Source organism: Felis catus, chromosome D1 (genome assembly GCF_018350175.1).
Source record: "Felis catus isolate Fca126 chromosome D1, F.catus_Fca126_mat1.0, whole genome shotgun sequence".
Classification (NCBI taxonomy): Eukaryota; Metazoa; Chordata; class Mammalia; order Carnivora; family Felidae; genus Felis; species Felis catus.
Window position 1 is genome coordinate 62,174,052 of NC_058377.1, and position 22,401 is coordinate 62,196,452.

At 41.7% G+C, this 22,401-nt stretch overlaps 1 protein-coding gene and 1 long non-coding RNA gene across 9 annotated transcripts in view; one reads left to right on the plus strand and one right to left on the minus strand.

Annotated features, from left to right (window-relative positions):
* TRIM5 (tripartite motif containing 5) overlaps positions 1-22,334 on the plus strand; it is a 38,252-nt gene extending 15,918 nt beyond the window's left edge. For 3 of the 8 annotated variants that reach the window (XM_045038022.1, XM_045038021.1, XM_045038025.1), the window contains 8 exons: positions 422-522; positions 828-854; positions 12,959-13,431; positions 14,078-14,173; positions 14,812-15,042; positions 19,234-19,256; positions 20,304-20,407; positions 21,015-22,334. In XM_045038022.1, the coding sequence (XP_044893957.1) occupies positions 422-522; positions 828-854; positions 12,959-13,431; positions 14,078-14,173; positions 14,812-15,042; positions 19,234-19,256; positions 20,304-20,407; positions 21,015-21,034 (1,075 nt within the window). In that variant the 3' untranslated portion in view covers positions 21,035-22,334. 8 annotated transcript variants of the gene reach the window in all.
* LOC109491979 lies at positions 15,338-18,867 on the minus strand. The gene is made up of 3 exons (XR_006586323.1): positions 18,762-18,867; positions 17,951-18,048; positions 15,338-15,448 (listed from the first exon to the last, which is right to left on the minus strand). It is a non-coding gene; the product is annotated as an uncharacterized LOC109491979 (long non-coding RNA).
* Positions 22,335-22,401: the final 67 nt, after the last annotated feature.

A 22,401-nucleotide genomic window follows, 5' to 3' on the forward strand; every position in this document is an offset into this window, starting at 1 on the left:
GATCTATCTGCCTGGGAGCACACATCTATGAACTCTCCATGAAAGACCCACCGTGATGAATTTCCGACATATTGCATACCTTTTTTAGAGGTAGCTAAGGCTTTTTCTAAACATTATTTCATAAAATTTTCTATTATGTTCACAAGGTATCAAGAAAAGGGTTAATTATTCCATTTTTAGAAGAAGAAACTGTTTCTTTGAGATGAAAACCTTCCCAAGGTCACACAGATGGCAAATGGGAAGGGAGACATGAGCACATTGCTTCTGGCTCCAGCATCAGGATTCTCCCTTCCCCCCAGGTCAGGCTTCTGAGGGAGGAGGGATCAAGTGCATCAGTGCCATGGAAGGAGAGAGGAAGGCAGCTGTGTTATTAGGATACAAGGAAAGAGATACAGGAACAACATTTTTTTGTCATGCCTAGGAGTGAGATCTGGACGCTAAGGAAGCCAAAAACTGTTTCAAGAAGACTGAAGAGTTCCTTCCATGCTCCAGATCTGAGGGCAATGCTGCGCATACATAGAGGTGAGGAGAGCCAGGACAGGAGGGCGGGTATGGGAGCCCTGTGGTGTCAGACACTTAACTGGGGAGCTGGTATAGTTTCAAAGAGAGGATAGAAAGGAGGAGGGTTTTCAGAGAAGGAGGGATATTGCTTTAGGAGATGTGGTTATATCTAAGGGGGAATAGCTAGGTGTCCAGTTCATCATCTCAATTACCAGTTTATGGTCTACCAGGGCTCCCGTCTGCTGGCCCTTCTTTGGAGAAGAGATAGGTATTGGTGCTTCATCATTTGCTTCTAATCAACATCATTGAATCTTTTATCATTTCAGAGCTAACACATGTCCAGTGCTACTGGGGTAAGAAGTTACTGGTTCTTCAAATCCCTGGGTTCTGATCCCCTTTCAGAAATTTGTGATTTCAGGGCACCTGGGTGGCTCAGTCAGTTAAGCGTCCAACTCTTAATCTCAGCTCAGGTCTGGATCTCAGGGTCGTGAGTTTAAGTCCCATGTTGGGCTCTGTGCTGGGTGTGAAGCTTACTTTAAAGAATTTTTTTGTGATTTCAGAGTTCTCATGATCTTAGCCCCATGTGTTTATATATATTATATATGTGTATAATATATATAATATTATATATTTCTCTATATATATTTAGTATAATATATATAATATTATATATTTCTCTCTCTCTCTCTCTCTCACTCTCTCTCTCTCTCTCTCTATATATATATATATAAATACATTTCTCCAGTGTTTTGCCCCCTTCCCCAACCCATAATACAAGCTCTACCTGGTCTCTTCCCATGGTCCCTCTTCACTAGATAAACCTATCTCATATATCTTACCTGATCTTATAATTTTTTTTCCCTACAGTGGACATCACACTGAATCCAATCAACCTAAATTTAAACCTTGTCCTTTCAGAAGATCAGAGACAAGTAATGCCTATGCCAATTTGGCCTGTTAAATCTTATAATTATGGTATCTTGGGCTCCCAAAACTTCTCTTCAGGGAAACATTACTGGGAAATAGATGTGTCCAAGAAGACTGCTTGGATCCTAGGAGTATACTGTAGAACATGTTTCCGTAATATAAAATATGCTGTTAGACAAGGTACAGATTATCAAAATGTCTTCTCCAGATACAAACCTCAATTTGGCTACTGGGTTATTGGGTTACAGAATAAATTTGAGTATAAAGCCTTTGAGGAGTCTTACACATCTGATCCCAAGGTCTTGACTCTTTCCATGGCTGTTCCTCCCTGTCATGTTGGGGTTTTCCTAGACTATGAAGCAGGCATTGTCTCATTTTTCAATGTCACAAACCATGGATCACTCATCTACAAATTTTCTAAATGTTGCTTTTCTCAGACTGCTTATCCATATTTTAATCCTTTGAACTGTCCAGGCCCCATCACCCTGTGCCCACCGAGTTCCTGAACCTTCTTAGTCTCTCATCCACTTCTGTGTGGCACCTCTTGTCCTGGGCTCATCTACACCTGAGCTTACCCGCTTCCATCCTTTCTCCTTTTATTTTAGAATGTCTTTGTGCATGCTTTTCTGCATGTATGTAAAATGAATGTGCACTTTTTACCTTTTTGTTTCTCATTTAATTCAACTACCTTTATAGTTTTGTTATTGTTGTACTTTAGTAGTTGTTCTGTGGTTTAAGCCTATGTCAGTACCTTGATAATTTTTTTCACAGATTATTGAAGCTCTGTTCATTGTTTTCATATTGGATAATTTGTATTAATCTACTTTGAAGTTCACTTAGTCTTTCTTTTGTGATCCTGAATTTCTCTTAAGCCAGTCCTACATTATTTTTTGAGTGATTGTGGCTTTTAGTTTCAGAATTTCAATTAACAAAACTATTTTTATTTGTCTTTTGACATTTCCTATTTGCTCATTAGTATAACCATATTTTCTTTCATAACCTTAACCTTAGATTTGAGGGCTGCTGTTAAGTCCTTGTCTTTTTTGTTGTAAATCCTTGTAAATATGATATCTGGATTATCTTGGAGTTGATCTCTATTGATTGCTTTTGCTCTTGAGTATGGACCATGTTTTCTATTTTCTTTGTATGTTAAACAATTTTAACATGTACCTAAAATTCCCCCAGGGGAATTGTGAATGGGATGTAAAGACTCTGGATTCTGTTAATTTTTCTGAAGAATATTTTTTTCTTCAGGTAGTTAACTTGGTTGAACTCAAATCCTAAATTCTCCCCTGCATTTTGCAGCAGGTGAAATCTCTAGTCAGTTCTTGTGGCTCTATTTGGGCTACTTGGTATCTGTCTCAAACATGTGTAGTTCTGATTGTTGCTGAGTGTGTACGTACAGTTTGGGATTTCCTTCTCTGGATCTCTCTTTCACAGACATTCTTTTGCCATTTTTCAGCTGCAGGTACATCCTCAAATTATTCTTCTTGCTCTTCAAGTTAATAAGTCTGTATGTTGCTGAGTTTTAATGTCCTACTTATTACTAATTGAGGTTTGCTTTCAAATAAAAACCCACAAAACCAGGAAACTCCTCCAGTAGTATTCCCTTCTTCCCATGGTCAATTACACTGTAGATTCTAGTGTTTTGTCACTCTCTAGTGCCTTCATGTTTTTTGTTTTGTTCTTACAGTTGTTCAAGGTTCATAGTGTTGACGTATAGGTAACGGGTACTGTTTTGTTAGAATAAATACCTCTGTTTGTGGAAACAGAACAAGTTTTGTTTGTCCTGGGTATCCTAAGCTATAAGTTCAATTGTTGAATTTTAGTATTTTTTTTTCTTTTTTATACAAACTTCCAGATTTTGTTCAAAGTGGTTATACCATTTTGCATTCCCACATATTTCAGAAAGGGAATAATGGGATGGAGTAGGATGGTTAATGCAGACATAGTAGGAACAGATGTGTTTTTAGGTATATCTGGTTAAAACTGGAGGGGACTGGAGAGCTCAGAGTCTCGCTGTGTGACGAGTGCAGCATAGTGGTATTGATTGCAGTGTTCACAAGAAATGAGCTTCCTCACCCAAGGACCTCTTCTCTACCCAGTACTTCTTCCTTTGCCAATCCTTGCACAGATCCAATATCCATGGTTTTACTCCTCTTCATCTGAATCTCTGAAATGACCCCACATCCATGGTCAGTATCTTGGGACATTCTTAGGAAACATTAGCTTTGCAGCTGAGAGAAATCAGTGGGGAAGTCAGGTCCTGTCAAGATACCTGAAAACTTGGCCAAGCAGAACATCTGAATTTACTATGCTTCTCTCACCAAACATATTTTCTCACCAGAGCGGAGTATGTGTCTATGTTCCACATGCCAGCTTATTATCTTCTGAGTTACCGGGAAAAAGAAATCTTTCTTAGGGCTCTGTATTTCCCCTCCAGTCATTACATCTCCTGCTTGCAGAGGAATCTAATGAAATATCTCCCCCTTTGGCCCGTGGATTTTTAATACTTTTTGCATTTGAGAAAATCTTAGGGTAAAAAAAGCAAAACTTAACGTGGTTAAAGTATATCGGTGGAAACAGATAAAACACCAATCCACGTAAACCGTAGGAAGAAAAGAGGAGATGTGAAAAATTGATTACAATTTGTGAAATGTGGAAACAAACCCAGAGCCCATCAATGGATGAATGGATAAAAAAGACGTGAGATATATGCAATGGAATACTACTCAGCCATAAAAAAGAATGCAATCTTGACATTCAACAACACAGATGGGCCTTGAGGGTGTAATGCTAAGTGAATTTAGACAGAGAAAGACAAATACCATATGTTTTCACTTATACGTGTAATCTAAAAAACAAAACAAGCAAATGAAACAAAATTCATAGATACAGAGATCAGATTGGTGGTTGCTAGAGATGGGGGTTTGGAGGTGGGCAAAATGGATGAAGGGGATCAAGAGGTAAAGACTTCCACTTATAAAATAACTCATGTAACATACAGCCTGATGACTATAGCAAATAATACTGTGTTGCAAATTTGAAAGTTGCTACAAAAGTAAATCTTAAGCTTTCTCATCACAGGAAAGAAAACATTTTCTTGATTCCCTATGGTGATAGATAGGAACTTGATTTATTGTGGTGAACATTTCACAATGTGTACAAATGTTGAAACATTATGTTGTACACCTAAACTAATATAATGTATGTCAATTATACTTCAATAAAAAATGATCAAAGGGGAATCCAATATATGTTATTGATATCAGAAGAGTAACTGAATTCTATGATGTGGCAGCAACTGTGTTCAGAGCAAGAACAGTGTATAGAAGCATGATTTATCATCAAAATGTTCCATTCAATTAAAAATGTTTTTAAAATTATATATCTGTGTATCTATCTATTTATCATTCTTTATATGAAATGACTTCTAATAGATCTGAAGCAATAAGCAACAAAATAGGGAAAGTCCCTGCCTAACCTCATGAAACTTGAAGTTGGGGGTGGCCACTGATATTGCCACTGATAATATCAGTAATACAGTAGGTTTCCTGCTGCATTTCTCTCTGTTGCTTTGCACTTCTGCATATTAAATTAAAATTTTTTAATGTTTATTTTTTTTTGATAGAGAAACAGAGCACAAGCCGGGGAGGGGCAGAGAGAGAGAGAGAGAGAGAGAGAGAGACAGAATCCAAAGCAGGCTCCAGGTTTTGAGCTGTCAGCATAGAGCCTGATGCGAGGCTCAAAGTCACAGACCATGAGATCATGGCCCAAGCTGAAGTCTGATGCTTAACCGACTGAGCCACCTGGGCTCCCCTAATTTTTTAATGTTTATTTTTGAGAGACAGAGCACAAGCAGAGCAGGGGCAGAGAGAGAGAGGGAGACACAGAATCCGAAGCGGGCTCCAGGCTCCGAGCTGTCAGCACAGAGCCCAATGCCTGGCTCAAACCCATGAACCTTGAAATCAGCACTCACCTGACTGATCCACCCAGGCGCCCTGCATATTCATTTTCTAACTCAAGGTATAGTGGTTGAGTCCTCACCTCCAGGAGTAATCTTGTTTCAGCAAGGACTGTCAGAGAGAAATTCAAGCAACGGAAGCCCTAGATAAAGAACTTATGGCATCTCTGTGGGCCATGGCCCAGGACTCTGGACCAGTTGTGCACTGAGTGCAACAGAAGAGAGAGAGAGGCCTGGTTTTGCTCAGGGATGCAAAAGATGCTATGAGGAAGACAGTAGGGTAAAGTCAGAAAGTTCTTTGAAGCTTAACAATTTAACACCTGTCAGTATTAATCATGTAGGATTTCTGCAGTGCTCTCCACATAAATTCCTAACACCCCGTCCCTGGGTCTGGGAACCTTAATGGTATGACAGTCAGTCCCTCTACAGCTCCTTTGGTGTTTTCTAGTCCTACAAGTTTTCCAAATTCAAACTCCGAGATCTCCAGCAGCTCACACACACAAAATTACTAACTTTGCTCATCCTTCTCCTTGGGTCATTGCTGCCACCCAGAAACTGAGCTCACCTGGGAGATCAGCCAGAGCACATAGGAAGGATTTCCATAAGGGGCATCTTGACGACTGTGAATAAAACAAAATGAGATGCTTGTTTGGTGTTAAATAATATGAAAGGACATCAGAAGAAGGGGCATGTTAACAACATCCTAAGAACCATGAGAAAAGAGAGAGTAGGAAAGCTTCTGTATTTTAACTACCTTTCCTCCTGTGAATGACAGCTACATTCCAGACTGACTCATTCAGACTGCAGAGCCCATCAAAACTCCTTTTTTTTTTTTTTTTTTTTTTTTTTTTACAGTGACTTCCTCTTATCTGAGCAGGTCTTTTGGGATTAAAGTTGACTTTTTAAACATTATCAGGGGCACCTGATGGCTCAGTCAGCTAAGCGTCTGACTTCAGCTCAGGTCATGGTCTCATTGTTCCTGGGTTCGAGCCTTCTGTCTGCCTCTGCCTCTGTGCTGACAGTTCAGAGCCTGGAGCCTGCTTCAGATTCTGTGTCTCCTTCTCTCTCTGCCCCTCCTCCGCTTGCACTCTGTCTCTCTCTCCTTTAAAAACAAACAAACAAAAAAAAATGTTAAACATTATCACCCTTACAACACCCTCCTTGTACAGTTGGCTCTCCTACATCACTGTTTGGCATGCATTCTTTGAAACTGCACAGCTCCCCTGTTTTGTTACCATTGTCATTATCACACTTCACCAATGCCACTTGACATAGAATTTTAGAATTGTTAGGGTTCTCCAGAGAAACAGAACCAATATGAAGGAGATTTATTATGAGGAATTGGCTCACATGATTATTTGGGGCTGAGAAGTTCCAGGATCTGGTGGCTGCAAAGTGGAGACCTAGGAAAGCTGGTGGCGTAATTCAGTCCGAGACCAAAGGCTTGAGAACTGGGGTGGGTAATGGTGTAAATTCCAGTCCAAGGACAGGAGAGGACCTGTATCCCGGCTCAGGCAGGCAGGCAGGCAGGAAATAAAAGGGATGAATCCCTTTTTCTTCTCAGGCCCCGCAACAAATTCAATGATGCCCAACAACACTGGTGAAGACAACCTGAGTCTACAGATTTGGATGATAATCTCATCTAGAAACAACCACTTCCCAGACAGACCCAGAAATGTTTAATCTGGGCAACCTCGGGGCCAGTCAAGTTGACACATGACATTAACCTTCACGATAATTTTCCTGCTTCGTTTTTATTATGCTAGGATTTTAGAGATTATATGCTGAAAAGTATTAGATGCGTTGCCCAACGTGACACTTGAAACAGCTCCATCTTCCCAGCCTCCGTAGAAAGAGCGTCATTTTTGGCCGTCTTGAATCCACAATCTGAAGGGTCAGCTTCGCTGTACTACCACTCTGTGACAGCCCCTGACTGACCACCTGAGTGAGGTAACGCCAGATTTGCACAGTCCTGCCCTCTCACACGCCGATGAGGACACACACCGGTCAGATTCACAGACCCCAGCGGGGGATGCGGAACTGTAGACAGCCTGCCCACGTGGCCACCCCAGGCCAGCCTCAAGTGCGGGTCCTCCTTGTGGAAAAGGAGGAATTTTATTCCCTCCCCATGACAGCTCATTTGTAGCGGAAAAAGGCAAGGCGGGTGTGTGCGAAGTTACACTGCTCGGGTAAGCCTCCTTCTCCAAAGGACGCCTTAACCCTGGTAAAGCACGGGAACAGCAGGAGCGCAATCCCGGGCCCATCCGGCCGCGGCTCGGAAACCTGGTCATTTTCCTGGGGGGCGGGAGGGGGGTCCTATGCGGAGGCCTCCCATTGGTCGGTGGCCTCTCCTCCTGTCCTGCCTTCCCCCAAGAATTCAACTTCCGTTTTCACTTTGCTCCTCCGGGTCTCAGCGGAGATTAGCGCCTGGTTTGGGGACAGGATCCTGACCACGTCTGCCTCTACTCTTTTTCGGGGAGGCACGACTTCTCCTCTGGTGTAGGAAGCTGTGTGCAGTAGTTTGCGGAGGGAAGCGGTGGGGAGAAGAACCGAATTTTGGGGTGAGTCTAACGTGGGGTCTCGCAGCTGCTGTGAAGGGCGGGGCAACGCCCAGTTTGCAGCCTTCCTGCTGAGAGTGCCGGGTAGGGGTGCAAGTCGGGGGAGGGGGTGTGGGGGGCGGGGAGGGTGGGGAAGGCCGGCTGGAGGAGGCGCAGTCCTCAAAGAAGGGAGCTGTGAAGACTGGAATGGAAGGGCTTTGTTCTTTCTTGGAAGGAACCTTCATTTCTCCAGGCAGAGTCTACCCTGGAGATTCTCCTCCCCATTCTGCAAGTGTGAATTGCACCTTGCTGAGGACAAGCCAGAATCCTCCATTTTTCAGAGGTAGAAAGTTCCTGCTCTCCACAGCAAGAGCGAAGGCAGAAGGATCTTTGAATCCTAACGTTTGAATGCCTATCGCCTAACAATAAAGTATTTCTGCATGACTCTAGATAAATTTTCACTACCTTGGCCTGTCTGTGCCTAGGAGCTTGGTGGGGTGATAACCGGCAGGACCTGCAGCCTTCATCTGTGAACTCGTCTAGAAGGTCCTTGAGAATGACCAACCTTACTCATCCTTCTCCAGGCCATATCTGCCTCGGAAACAGGTTGCCCGAGAGATCAGGAGTGAGGGGAGCATTCTCCAGATGTGGGGTCTTTTCTAACTTTTAATAAACAAAATGAGTTTGATTGTTGTTAACGATGTAACAAGATGTGGGAAGAAGTATGTTACAGAATCCTGAGAGCCAGGAGGGAAGGGAGTTTACAGCAGGGGAGCCTCTGTTTACTCCACCCCCTTCCCATAGGAGGTACAGCTGCATCCCCCTTACAGCGGGATGGGGGACACCCGTCACGTCAGATCTCTTCTCCCACCCTGCCTGACTTTACTTCATCTGACCAAACGTCACTTTATCAAAGCTGATTTTGGAGGTTATTACCTCTGCTGCATATTCCTTGTGCCCCTCTCAGCCACTGGTCAGTGACTGGCACCTGACTTCTGAACTCATATAGTACACCTCGTCATGCCAATGATCACAGGGTTTTAGAATCGATTTGTTTACTTTTCTGCTTCCTTTTTCATTTTGCTAGTTTTATAAGGAGTTCATATTAAATAGTATTAGGTGACTACCTGGCAAATGAAACAGCACAATTTTCTTTTCCCATTCTACTTAGGCAAAGTGACTCTTTCCCATATATGTCCATAACTCGTGGCTTCATCATACTTAGAGAAACAGTTTGGTTTAGTCACCAAAGAATCAAATTTTGTGTGTATCTTTACTGTTTGGACTTTTACATAGTTAATTGTCTTTTTGTGTCCTTTTGCTTGTCCTTAGCTCTTGCCTCTGGAACATGTCGAGTTTGCATTCTCACGAGCTCAGATGTATGGAGAAGACCCATGAGTAGGGTCCTGACACCTGTGGCAGCCAGCTGACCCGGGAGTTCTGTCAGGCAGATACCACTCATGTTCCCGTATCTATCTCCCAGATTGCCACAGAGCCCTTGGGTCACGGCTTAAGTAGCAGTGAGCTCCTCCCCCACGTATGGCAACTCCAGCCCCTTTGCCCATTCTTCTTCCTGTGTCAGTGGTGACAGCAGCTGCTTTGTCATTAGCTCCTTATAGCCCTAGTGTGAAAATAAACCCCACAGCCCTACAGCAGGATGCATTCGCTGTTGCTCCCTCCCGTAGAAGGCTCTTGATGCTTCTCTGCACTGTTTGTATCTTGAATGGGATGAGAAATAATTGGAGGCCTCACTCCATGTTCATAACATAGCTTGGCTAGATATTATCATGTAATAGGGGTAGATTTTATTGTGTAATAGGTACATATAATATCTACCTCTGATAAGATACCTACCTCTGATCTTCCTGTTTGTCAGAGCTTCATCTGACCCATGGTCTCTCCAGCTGGGGGCTTACTTCATATGGTCTTTGAACTATTTTCAGTATCTTTACCATTAGCTGGATTATATTTGCAGTGCATGGCTGCCTTATTCTCATCAGGTTTCCTTTATGCATGATGAACGTGGCATGAGTGGACAGTTTTAGTAGATTTAAATTGATCTCCATGCTGCCTTCATAGCTTTCCCCTCCCTTGTGTGGAGCAAAGGGAAACCTTATCGGTTGTCTCATACTGGAGATCGTTCTTTACCATCAAACCTTGGCAGCCATCAAAACCTTAATCATTACTGAGATCTTCCCTTTCTCTGTTTTTTGCCACATACCCCTGTTTGCCTGGAGCTCCTGACAGAACCCCTGAATCTAGACTGTGGCCACAGGGCCATCAGAGAATGAGTGTCATTGTGCTACCACTGTGTGACACCCTCCAGCTGCAGTTGCGGTGACTGACCACTGGCGGTAGTTTCCACTTTGGGTCACCATTTCCATCCATGCAACCTGACAAGACGCAAACCTCCAGGTTCATTTAGCTTATCTGGGGGCTAGAGGACAGGAGACACAGCATGCTGGCATGGCTGCTTCAGGTGAGCCATCAGTGATGGCCCTTACAGTGATACAGGAGGTATTTTATCCCTGGTATCTCAGCTTCTTAAGAAACCAGACTAGGTAGATGTGGGTGAGCCTGCCATCCATAAGCCTAGCGCTACAAAGGGCTGATTACCTGGTGAAATCCTATGAATACAGCTTCCAGGGGCCTAAACAAGACCTATTTGGCCCAAAGAGTCACAATCCCCTTGTGAAAAGCGAGTCTTTGCTTACCAGCCCACATTTAAGGTCTGTGTAAAGTCTTCCTAGTCCCAATGCACTTTACACATCAAGCCATTTTTGCTGTTAATATTGTGGCCTTGCAAGACAACTGACCTTCCACTTCATTGTAACCTGGTAGGTTTCCCAGAAAAACGAACAAGAAACTACCCGCCAGAAGAGTAAACCAGTGTTACCTTTACCAGAAGAAAGATCCCAAGCCTGATGTTAACCCCTTGTTCCCAACTCCCAACCCTATCCTTTTACCTCATCTTATCTCTCACTCTTATCTGCTGCCCTCCGTTTCCTTCATCAACTTGTCCCTCGAGCTATCGTCCTCCTTCTCCGAGTTGCTGTGTGGGCATCCCACCTGACCTTCCCAGTTCCACACTGGATCCACCTAATCTGTCACACAGCCTGAGTGCAGAGCTAAATATGCTCCTACTCATCTCTGATGAGAAAACCTTGATAATTTCTCCCTGCTCTTGGAAAAGATTCCCTAAACGTTGTGTAATTTGGGGAGTGTTCTATTTGATGGCCACTGAAGGCTCATGTGATGTCAAAGGCCCAGCAATTTTCTGCACCCCAGCCACACTGACCTTTTAAAACTCATACAAGGTGACATGTTTTCTGTGACCAGATCACTTCCTCTACCCAGTACATTGTGTCCCCTGTCTCATCCCATCTTTCCTTCATTTTCTTCAGCTTTCAATTCAACCCTTCTGTTTTCAAGTTGGAATTCTTGGATAACCCTTTATTTACCCCATTATTTGTTTTCCCAACAGTATGTGCATCTCTCTAGTAGTGTTTTCCACATCTTCTTGCACACGCTGTGTATGTGTGTGTGTGTGTATATGTGTGTGTGGTCTATTACTTAATTTATGAATGCCAAGTCCATAGTGGTTTAAACCCTCTGTTTTTAAAAATTTTAGTTCCAATATGGTTCACGTATAGTGTTATATTAGTTTCAGGTGTACAATATAGTGATTCAGCGCTTCATATGACACATTATGCTCATCACAGCAAGTGCCCTCCTTAATCTTCCTTGCCTATTTAACCCATCCCCCCCTCACATCCCCTCTGGTAACCATCAGTTTGTTCTCTATAGTTAAGAGTCTGTTTCTTGATTTCTCTCTCTCTCTCTCTCTCTCTCTCAGTCTTTCTCTCTCTCTCTTTCTCTCTCCCCCCCCCCTTGCTCGTTTGGGTTTAAACCCTCTGTTTAGACTTGTTTTGGTGTTTATGGGTATTAGTCAAGTTGCTGGCATTTAATTCATCATTAATGATAATTAATTGAATAAACTTGCCCAATATTTTGAGACTTCTTTGTCAAGACTAACATTTCATCTGTGTTTCTATTTTTTTTTTCAGGTATTTGACTTATATGATCCTATGAGTATATACCATCTCCCTTACTGTCCCCCTACATACACACCTTTAGGTTCCTGTTAATGTCCCTGGTTTATTTCCTGGCCACGCTGAAATCTCACTGGTTATAAACACTGGACTTCCCAGAACCTCTCAGCTGGTCTGGATCTCTTCATCCCCACACCTTCCATTGTTCTGGGTGTTAATTGGGTCCTTTTGTTTGCCTTTGATTAGCTCATTGGGATAGGGGACAGACCTCTGTAGGAGGGCTTTGAATATGTTAAGTTGATCCAAACTCTGTATTGGAGATAAATGACCTTTGTAAGTCACTTACCACCTCTGTTCACACGTCTGATGAAGGGTTTGCTTTTACCGTGTACACAAACATACTGTCATATATTATGTCATGATAAGAGAAATCATTGCAAACTTCTCGTAAGTGATGTCAGTGGTTACACTGTAAGTTAGAGCAGGACTTTTTGATAAGAGAACTTGTTGAGAGTTTACTGAAGTGTAAGAGTGAGCCATACCGATGTCAGGGGCAGCATCCATGCTGAGTGAAAGACAGGTATAAAAACCCAAAGGCATATGTGGATGGGTGCTTTTTACAGTGGGGCTGTGTTTTGGAGATGGCAAAGAAAAAGAAAGAGAGATGGTAGGTCACACAAGGGTCTTGGTAGAGGAGGCCTCAGGTCATCTTTTTGTTTAGGAAAATAAAAGGAAAATAATAGTCGTCGCAGATAAAGATGGGATTTGTCCTGTCACATGAACCAGGAGTAATGCACTTGAAATTATTAAGAAAAGTCCTGTTTACCAGGTCCCCATGCTCCTTTCTTGTTTCTCCACCTTTTCTTTCTTGTCCTTCGATATTATGATTTTGGCCTGTCCTCGATTTCTGCACAATTAGTGTAATTTTATTCCTACCTTTCTTATTCTGCCCCCTTTTAACCTTCCCAATCATGCAGGGATCTGTGAGCAAGAAGAGCCACAGAAGTCAGGACAGGGAGCAGCTGCTATGGCTTCTGAACTCCTGAAATGCTTACAGGAGGAAGTGACCTGCCCCATCTGCCTGGACATCCTGACACAGCCCCTGAGCCTAGACTGTGGCCACAGCTTCTGCCAGGCCTGCATCACTGCAAAGACCAAGGAGTCCACGACAAACCAAGGAGGGGAGAGCAGATGCCCTGTGTGCCGAATCAGGTACTGTACTGGGGAGCTGCGGCCTAACTGGCATGTGGCCAACATAGTGGAGAGGCTCAGAGAGGTCAAGGTGAGCCCTGAGGAGGGGCAGAAGATAAATCTCTGTGAGCGCCATGAAGAGAAACTCCTGCTTTTCTGTAAGACGGATGGGAAGATCATTTGCTGGCTTTGCGAACGGTCTCAGGAGCACCGCGGTCACCACACGGTCCTCGTGGAGGAAATTGCCCAGGACTACCAGGTAAGAGACCAGGATGGAGGAAACACAGGGCAGAAAACGATACTTGATGAGCAATCTCCACTTTGTATTCAACTTGCATTCCCTTGTCACCATAGACCCGAAGGCTGTGCCCAAGCCTGTGATTTTGTCTTTCTATTCTCACCTTCTAAGACCTGAAAGACAGTTTTTCTGTTTGTTTGTTTGTTTTTGTTTTTTGCCTAAAGAACATTTTTGGCCATTCCATTCAATTACAACTTTTTGTAACCCTACCACACAGGTTTAACCAAAAGTAGATACTTTTGTACCTTGCGCTAGATGGGTGGAGATTTCGTGCCCAAGAGAGGCTCTCATCACTCCGTTGAACAGTAGGGTAGGTTGAGATGTAATTTCTTTCTTGGCTGCAGGATTCAGCTTGTTCTTCTGATACAAAGAGAATCAGTCACTCTCTTTTGACAAGGGGATGGTGATGTCCATCACCTGAGTCTTAAAGAACACATTCACCACCACCTCAAGTTTTCTTCCAAGTCATGGATTCTAATTGCTATTTTCACCAGTTCTGTAAACTCTTGTCTCTTTGGAGATCAGCCTGATTTTTCCCCTCATTTATACCCTATGCTAATGCTGAGGAATCTCATAGCTTGACTATGGTGTGATTCCTGTCTCATAGAAGAAGCTCCAGGAAGCTCTATGGAAGCTGAGGGAAGACCAGCAGGAAGCTAGGATGTTGGAAGCTGGTATCGGAGAAGAGAGAACTTCCTGGAAGGTAGGAGATGTTTCCTGAGTGAGTTTGACAAAAATCTAGACAGGACCTTGGGCCTTGCTAACAAAGAGCCTCCTTCCTTTTTGTTCCCTGATAGTTTCTATGTCCAAAAGTCATTTGATTGGTCCTCTTCTTTATCCTTTCCCTGATAAGGGTTGGGGCTGAGAAGTGAACCTATTATAAATGAACACAGATGTTTAGAAGCAGGTATTCACATAGAAGTTGGCTAGTGAATTCTGTGCTACGTTCCTGTTGTGATTTTGAGTCTTTGATCTTTCTAGGGAAGACATTTAGCAATGACTCATGGTTCTGTCCGCACCATTCAGTTTTCAGCCAAGGGTGAAGGGGTGGGGGTCAAGAATAATATGAGGAGACTTGGTTGTCCTGGACAGCTGTGTGAAAGCTAAGCCACACCCAGGGATCCCATTGGGGCTCAGGGTTAGCCTCAATAATGCAAACTTGAGGCCATTATTTTGGAATGTGATGGAGAAAAGATGATAGGAAAAGTCAGCTTTCCCAAGAATTGCTCCCTGGCTTCTATTTCATTTCCCTGTGAGAACTTTCCAAAGAAAGGAGTTCTTTCTGGTTCCTAGTCTCGGCCTGATAGCCCAGGTACCTCTCTCTCTTTCTCATTCCTGAAGAAACAAATGCAAACTGAGAGACAAAGTATCCAGGCACAGTTTAAAAAACTGAAGGACATCCTGGAGTATGAGGAGCTGAGGGAGCTGCAGAATTTGGAAAACGAGGAGAAAGCTGTTCTAGGCAGGCTGGCTGAAGCTGAGGATGAACTGGCCCAGCACAGCCAGCTGTTGACCGACCTCATCTCGGATCTGGAACATCGGCTGCAGGGGTCAACGATGGACATGCTGCAGGTAAGACTCGGGAAGAAGCGCCAGCACCTGAGATTTGAGAAAAATGAAGACCAAGTTTCCTTCTCTCCCGTGTTGCTTTGCTCTTCCTGGTGGTGACTCTAAGGTTCCTTTGGCCCTGCAGAGTACCCCTTTCCTGCATCTCTGTCAGAGCTTATAGGAATAAATAGCAAGGAACAATTGCATATTTATTTATCAAGTTCAGTGCAGAAATCTGACTGTGGAGAGAATTTGCTTTGTATCCAGGGATAGTCTATGGGCCTCTGTTATCTGTGATCTAGTGCTAAGGACTTATCTGGTACCTCTTCCCGATTCAGCTTGGTCACAGACAAATGAACTTCACATCCTGAGACTTGTTCTTCCCTCATAGAATGAACTAAGATTTTTCTTCTCCCTCCTTTTCTAGTTTCTGAAAAACAAACAAACAAAAAGTAGGTGGTGAAGGACTAGTGTTATTTATTCTTAAAACATTCAATAGAATTCACCCAGTAAAGCCATCTCATTCTGGGCTTTTCTTTTGTAAAAGACTTAAAATAATATTTAAAAATATGTATTAGGTTTATTTACATTTTTTTGAAGTTCTTAAGTCAACTTTGTAATATATGTCTTTGTAGGGATCATTCCACTCTAAGTTGCCTGATATATAGACATAAAGGTGGTCATAATAATCACTTATAATACCTCTAGCTTTTCCAACACTCACAGTAATGTCCCCTCTTTGATTCCTGATTTTGGTGGTGTGCTTTTTTCTTTTTCTTTCTTTCTTTTTTTTTTTTTTTTTGGTCAGTTTAGTTGTCTTTGGTCAATTTGTCTTTCTTGACTTTCTTCAAGAATCAACTATTATTTCATTGACTTTAGGTTTTTTTTTAACCTTTCTGTGTCATTTGTGTCTGCTTTTATCTTTATTGTTTCCTTTGTGTATGTATGTGTATGCACGCATGAATGCGAGTATGTGTGTGTTGGGTTTAGTTTGCCATCCTTTTTCTAGTTTCTTAAAGTAGAAACATTCATTACTTATTTGAGACCATCTTTTCTGATAATAGTATTTAATGATATAAATGCATTGCATTTATTTCGTTTAGCATAATACTCTCTAGTTCCATCCATGTTGTTGCAAATGACAAGATTTCATTTTTTTTATGGCTGAGTAATATCCCGTTATATATAGATATCACATCTTTATCCATTCATCAGTCAGTGGACACTTGTGCTGTTACAATAATTTGGCTATTGTAGATAATGCAGCTCTAATGCTACATTAGGGTGCATGTATCCCTTTGAATTTGTATTTTTGTATTCTTTGGGTAAATCCCTAGAAAGTGTGTGTTTAATTTAATAATACTTGATTTCTCACTTTTTCTTCTGCCGCAGATTTCAAATTTAATTTCTTTGCAGTCAGAAAACACATATTTTATTATTTCAGTATTTGAATGTATTGATACTTGTCTCATGGACTAAAATAGTGTATGTCCACAAACTTTTTCTATATGAATTTGAGAAGAACGTATATTCTGCGTTTGTTAGATATAATAGTCTATAGATGTCAGTTAGGTCAAGTTGGTTGATAGTATCATCCACGTCTTCTGTATCTGCAGATTTTCATACAAGTTATTCTGTCAGTTATTGAGAGTGAGCTATTGAAATCTACAACTACTAAATTGTCTATTTTTGTTTAATCCTTTCAGTTTTGCTTTGTGTATTTTGAAGCTCTGCTGTTAGGTACACATACGTTTATAATTGTTATATCCTTTCTTGACATACTGAACCTTTTATCATACTGAAACTTCCCTCTCATTCTCTCATAATATTTATTGTCTTAAAGTCTATTTTGTCTAGTATTAATATAAATACTCGAGCTATCTTGTGATTACTGCTTGCATGGTATATATTTTTCTATCTTTTTACTGTACTTGTGTCTTTGGATCCAAAATATGGATCATGACCTGAGCCAAAGTTGGATGCTCAACCAACTGAGCCACCAAGCACCCGTATAATCATTGCCTTTTAATTGGGATGTTAAAACAATAACATTTAATGCAATTTTTGGTGTTGTTGTATTTAAATGTATCATATTGCTATTTTCTTTCCATATGTTGCCTGTAGTTTTCATTGTTCTGTTTTCCCTTGACTAGCTTTGTTTGAGTTAAACAAATATTTTAAGTTTAATTTTAAATTTTCCTATTTCTGTGGGGGTTTTGTTTTGTTTTGTTTTGTTTCAGTGTTAGTTTTTTTTCCCCTTAGTGGTTATTCGAGTGATTACAGCATGCCTCTTACCCTATCATCATCTACCTCAGATTAATACTAATTTTAATACCAATTTTAATTATTGGATAAATGATTTAAAAATTTTTTTTAACGTTTATTTTTGAGACGTAAAGAGACAGAGCACGAACATGGGAGGGGCAGAGAGAGGGAGGCACAGAATCTGAAGCAGACTCCAGGCTCTGAGCTGTCGGCACAGATCCCAACGCGGGGCTTGAACCCACAAACCACAAGATCATGACCTGAGCCAAAGTCAGACGCTTAACCAACTGAGCCACCCAGGCGCCCCTACAGTGATACTTTTAATATGGGCACCTGATCCAATGCAGGGCAGTGCCATGCACCCATAAGAGGTTTTTTTTTGTTTTAATTGGGAAGAGAAGTTCTTTTTTCTTCTGGAGTTTATATCAGGAGATTCATGTTTCCTTTATGAACTGAGAATAAAGTCAATTAAGAGGGAATTAGTAGAATTTGGAGAAAGACATAGGGTCTTGATGACAGGGTTTGAGCTTCAAAGTTAAGCTTTCATTAAAGTTATAACTGCCCCCAGATCCTTTTCTCTACTTAATCTAGTTTTGATTTTTGTCATATACAACACAAAAGCCCTAATACAGAGAGCATTTATTTTTAATGGCCCTTGGAGACCCACCTGTTGGCCTAGTTTTTGGTAACATGAGGGACGTGAAGTCTGAGGTAGAGGACATCAAATATACTGGTAGATATTTGTTCAAACAAATGAAGCAATATCTGTGATGATAAAATCAGATGGCTAAAAACTTTAAGAAAGTGGACTAAACTGAACTCATACTATGTATGAGTTATGTATGTATGTGAGTATGTATTATGTATGTATGTTAACCAAATGGAATTTTAAATAAAAACTTGGGGCACCTCAGTAGCTCAGTTGGTTAAGTGTCCAGCTCTTGATTTCAGATCGGGTCATGATCTCAGTTTGTGAGATCGAGCCCCGTGTCAGGCTCTGCACTGACAGCATGGAGCCTCCTTGGGATTCTCTCTCTCCCTCTCTCTGCTTTTCTCCTGTACTCTCTCTCTCTCCCTCTCTCAAAAACATTTAAAAAATTAAAAATAATTAAATAAAAACTTGAAAAAATTAGACAAAGAATGTGGACTGAATTGCTTGGTGGAGACTGAAGTGCGTTGTAAATATTGTAATGTTTAGGACAGTGAGTGAATGGATATTGGCAACCTTATGAACAATGGAGTGTAAGGAAGGAGACGGTTTGGTTGGTGAATGGTAAGTTACATATTAGACATCCTAACCTACTTGTTTCTGTGGCCTGTTTACTACTGAAATCATTAACCTGCGTTTAAGAGACAAAACTGAGTAAAAACATAGGGTTAGAAATTAAGTGGACATGGATGTGTGTTGAACTTAAGGGAGTGGACAAGGTCACTTACAGATAGCGTGTAATGAGAAGAGAGACTTGAAAAATGCCTACCTTCGTATATTGCTCGTATCCTCAGCAAAGGCATGGAAACCTCTTGAGGGATATTATGATTATTTACTCATCTTTGATTCTCCAAAGCCTGTCCTGATGTTTGGCAAATAATAGCAAATCCCTTTACATTTCTATTGAATAAATGAAAGAGCCATGCATTATTCATATCATCTCATGCACTTGGGGAAAAAATTATGGAATTGTTGTTTTCCTCATAAATATGTCTCCACTCCAGATACTAGAAGCTTCATGCTTTACTTCCACAAGGCTCAAAGCTGTTTCTACCTTTTAGGAAATCTGACAACCTCACATGAGTCTTCTGGAATGATTAGCCTGGGTCTTATCTTTACTTATTTGCTCTCACATTGGGACCATCTTTATTCCCACCGTAGGGTTGGTGGGGATGTGATGATGCTTTGTAAGTGGGGAGGGCCTGTTACCTCTTGACTCATGTTTTCCCTTTTCTCCCTAGGATGTGAATCACCTCATGGAAAGGTATGTGTGGGGGATCAGAGATGGTGAAAGAGGTTTAAAGGCATTAGAGTTCTGTGGTGATGAGTTAGAATAAAACATTTCTCAGGGCCGGACAATTTGGATGCATAGTTTTATGTGAAATTTCTGTTCACAAATTGTGGTTTGAGTGTTCTGTAACTGTTGAGAATAGACCAGGCTCTGTGGTAGAGAATTTGGGTGGTGGGAAGTCGCACAGTTTGGGTCAGTAGCAGTATCAAGGCTAAGGCGTGGCAGACCCTTGTGACATGATAGCTTTTATTCACCTTGCATGCCCATATCTAACTCAGGTTCTCATATTTCTTAGGCGCTTGGCTTATCCTGGGAATGTCATATCTTCTTTATCTGCCAAGCACCCAGAGTTGGAGACAGCTCCCTTATATTTAAATTTCTGCCCTTGGAATGGAAGAGACCTTCTATGCAGCTCTTAGATTTCCAAAAACAGACTCGAATCTCAAGAAATATTTTGGCCCTAGTATACACAAGTGATCCATCTTGATCTCATACATTGGAAGCCAGATTGGAAAGGTGGCATCCTTGGGTCTCAATTTTGCACACCTATGTGACAGCATCGAGTTTTTTCCTAACACAGGAAATTCAGGCCATCGTTAGTTTGGTGCTCAAGTTCCAAGTGTTTGCAAACGTTCCCAGAAAACCTGAAAGCTCAGATGTTATTCTGAGGGCTTTCCTGCTGGGAAGCAGAGTTTAAGTTTTTTTTAAAGGTACCAAAGTTTTGTTTTGTTATAACCATTATTTCATGTAATTTTATATGATTTCTAGGATTTAGAGAGGGAGAGGTTCATGATTTAATTTTGGAAACTGTGCCTCTGAGAGGTCAAGACCTTCTTAAGGTCACACAGAAGGCAATAGAGAGAGGGTAGGTGTGAACACTTTTCCCTGACTCTAAGGTCACAAGTCTCCTGTTCTTTCTCAGGGTATTCAGGGTTCAAGCGCTTCAATGGGGTGAAGATAAAAAGTTGTGTGGAAGGACAAAAAGTCAGAAGTGTGGGGTTCAATTTTTGTCATCCCTAGGAGCAGGGTCTTGAGTCTGAAGAAACCAAAAACTTTTCTCAAGGGACAAAGGAACACATTCCGAGCTCTTGATCTGCAAGAGATAATACAAGCCTTTAAAAAAGGTGAGGAGTGTTAGAGCAAGTGGGTGGCTGTGGGAGTCTTGTGATGGCAGGGGCTAAATGGGGAAAAGGGCACAATTTCTGGGTATGGAGAGAGAAGACAAAGGAGACTGGATGTCCTGTGCTGATGATATGGTCATATTTCATTGGGTGTCTGGTTCATACTCTCCTTCACCAGTTCACTATCTCACCATCATTCCCAGTCTTTCCCTTGATCTTCAGGGGAAAGAGATTTCAGGGCTGCCTCCCTTGCTTATGTTGATTGTGGGGTTTTGTTTTGTTTTGTTTTGTTTTGTTTTGTTTTGTTTTGTTTTTTGAGAACCGACACATGTTTAGCACTAGCAAGGTAAGGAAATATCAGTATCATCAAACCACCTTGTACTTACCACCTTTCAGAATTTTTCATTCCTAGTAGGTCTTATGTTCCGAGACCCATATTTTCCCCTGTAACACATAACGTACATATTGTGCTTCTTCAGTGTTATACCTCTCCCCAAAGACAGATTTTTCATAGTTCCCACTCCAGTTATTCCCAAGATCAGATCCCTCTCACAGGGTCACAAATAAAGCTACGTCATATCCCTCACCCAACCCTGTACTTTTTTTGCAGCTCACGTGATTCCACACTGACCCCAAAATACGACGTATTTTGGCATTTCTACGGGACGAAGACCAGTGAGATATATGTGCTGGTGGAAATCAAATAATGCATGTAACAGCAATTATGGTGTCCCGGACTCCCTGGTTATCAGTTCTGGGAAACATTACTGGGGGTTTGATCTTGGGGGGTATATGATAGAACATGCCCAGAATCCAATATGAAATTTCATGTTAGACATACTTAAAATTACCAACATGTTTACTCTGGGTATCAACCTAATATGGCTATTGCGTTAAAGGGTTAAAGGGTTGAATATAATGCTTTTGAGGAGTCCTCCTTCTCTGACCCCTTTGTCTTAATCCTGGCCTTGCCTGTTCCTCCCCATTGTGTTGGAGTTTTCCTAGACTACAAGGCTGGCACCGTCTCCTTTTTCAATGTCACAAACCATAGGTTTCTCATCTATAAATTCTCTTCATGTTCCTTTTCTCAGAAAGCTTTTCTGTATTTCAACCCTGGGAAATATACTGACCCCATGACTCGGGGGGGACTGACTCTAGACTACTAGAGTCAGAGTAGTAGAGTCTAGACTACTAGACTACTAGAGTCTAGTTCTTGTATTCGCCAAGCTCTTGAACCTTCTTACACCCCTACTTATTTCTTTGTAGTTGCACTTGCCTTAAGTACACCTAATGCATTGAGTCTGTCTCACCGTGTGTCCCTTGTTGCCTCCCTTTTCTCTACGTGAACACCTTCATTCATCAGCAGGGTGTACAATTTGCCTTGAATAATGTTTTTCCCAGTATGATGTTTGCATTAGGAAAGAATCTCTGTTCATAATTTTCCATAGTCCCAACGGAAAAAAAAAGGGCTGATGCCTCATAAAGAAAGATCATTATTGAGGGAACAACTCTGCCAGATTGTTACAATCCCATTTCCTCTGTCATGACTGAGAAGATGAAGGAAAGCTTTTCAACAATTTTGATGTATTATCAAAGACCTAAGCATAGGAATTATTCACTAAAGACTGAAGCCTTAGTGGTGTGTCAGTGTTCCCATGATGCCTCTTACTCATCAAAGAGTTAGGGAGAAAATGAGAAAATATCATAAATAGTAAGAATGGAAGTTTATGTTCAGCATGTGTGAGTTCCTGTCCTCTCTCCACACGTAGCAAATGCAACCTTGAATAACATACATTAATGTTGTGTTTATTTTCTTAAAATAAGCTTGGTGTAAAAACTGCACTGTACTTAGGATCATCGTAAGAACATAAATGTCATTAAAAATAAAGCATCTGGGGCACCTGGGTGGCTCAGTTGCTTAAGTGTCCGACTCTGGCTCAGGTCATGATCTTGCAGTTCGTGGGTTTGAGCTCTTCGTCGGGCGCTGTGCTGACAGC